The sequence below is a fragment of the Trichechus manatus genome, unplaced genomic scaffold (assembly GCF_000243295.1).
Source record: "Trichechus manatus latirostris isolate Lorelei unplaced genomic scaffold, TriManLat1.0 scaffold00006, whole genome shotgun sequence".
NCBI classification, from domain to species: domain Eukaryota; kingdom Metazoa; phylum Chordata; class Mammalia; order Sirenia; family Trichechidae; genus Trichechus; species Trichechus manatus.
In genome coordinates, this window is record NW_004443942.1 from 12,660,284 (window position 1) to 12,661,356 (window position 1,073).

The following is a 1,073-nucleotide window of genomic DNA, read 5'->3' on the forward strand; positions in this document are numbered from 1 at the left end:
TTAAAGCGTGGAGTAGTTCAGAAGGTCAGGGTGCTATGGAATTGTTGACTAAGTGGTTTACTTAATTGCGGGTGGGTAGGGATGAAAAGATCCTTTTCATTGCTTGAGAAATATGGTACCCAAAGTTTTGTGTTGGAGCTCAGTCCCGTTCCACCCCTTGGCTAGTCCTACTGAACTCTTGAGCCCAGGTCACTCCAGGGTTTGAGACTGTGTCTGCACCACAGGGCTTGGGCATCCCTGCTCTGAAGATCATGTTCATGAGCTGCGGAACATCCTCTCTAGAGGTCCCTCACTAGCTGGCTGGAGAACAACTCTCCCAGCTAGACCAGGAGTGATGCTGCTGCCTTCCTTTCCCGCAGCAGGTCAGAGGTTTGTGGGCCGTCCTTTCACCATCATGCAAAGTCTGGATTCTGGCTGCCCCTTTGTTCAGGTTCACAAGGTAATTGGAGTCACAGAAAAACACAGACTTACAGGCTCAGCAGTTCCATACAGGATATGTGGCTAGATTTTTACACAGTTGAACGGATTGCCTGAATCAGTTCTCAGGCCTCAAGGAAGATGACTGAAGATGCCCTCCTGTCCTCAGGAGTGAGGTTGCCCCGCTCACCTGCCTGCCCCAGGGATGTGGGGGTTGCCAGGTAGGTCAGGACTTCTCCGGCATCTGCACAGGTTGCCAGCAGCTGCGCCAGATGACCAGCAGCCCCCTTCTGTTGGCAGCTGGTTGTCTGTCTGTGAATATGTTTCTCCAGTAAGGTCCAGCCAGCCCTGCTTTTACATTTTAGCCAACCTCAGCCTCAGACCATGCCCAACAGAACTTGAACGAAAGTGCAGAGCAGCATATTTAGTCAAGACTAAGCAGTTCCCACTATGTAGTAATTTTTTTAAATTTAAAATTATATACATGCTGAGTACATTCTCATAAAAGAGTAGTGCAATATAGCAAAAGCAGAAAAACCATCCTTGACAAGATAGAGTTTCTATTAGTGACCTTAGATAGATAAACCAACCTTGCTAATGCCTGTTGAGGGGCTGTATGGGGATCCCCCGATGCTGTTGGATTTGTTGCATGCCTC

The 1,073-nt window shown here is 48.6% G+C and overlaps 1 protein-coding gene across 1 annotated transcript in view; it reads left to right on the forward strand.

Moving 5' to 3' along the window:
- The window catches only part of SLC6A5 (solute carrier family 6 member 5), a 58,031-nt gene that overhangs the window by 19,254 nt on the left and 37,704 nt on the right, over positions 1–1,073 (forward strand). Inside the window, exon 6 of the mRNA XM_012556993.2 lies at positions 360–439. Coding sequence (XP_012412447.2) covers positions 360–439 — 80 coding nt within the window. The remainder of the gene's footprint in view (positions 1–359; positions 440–1,073) is intronic.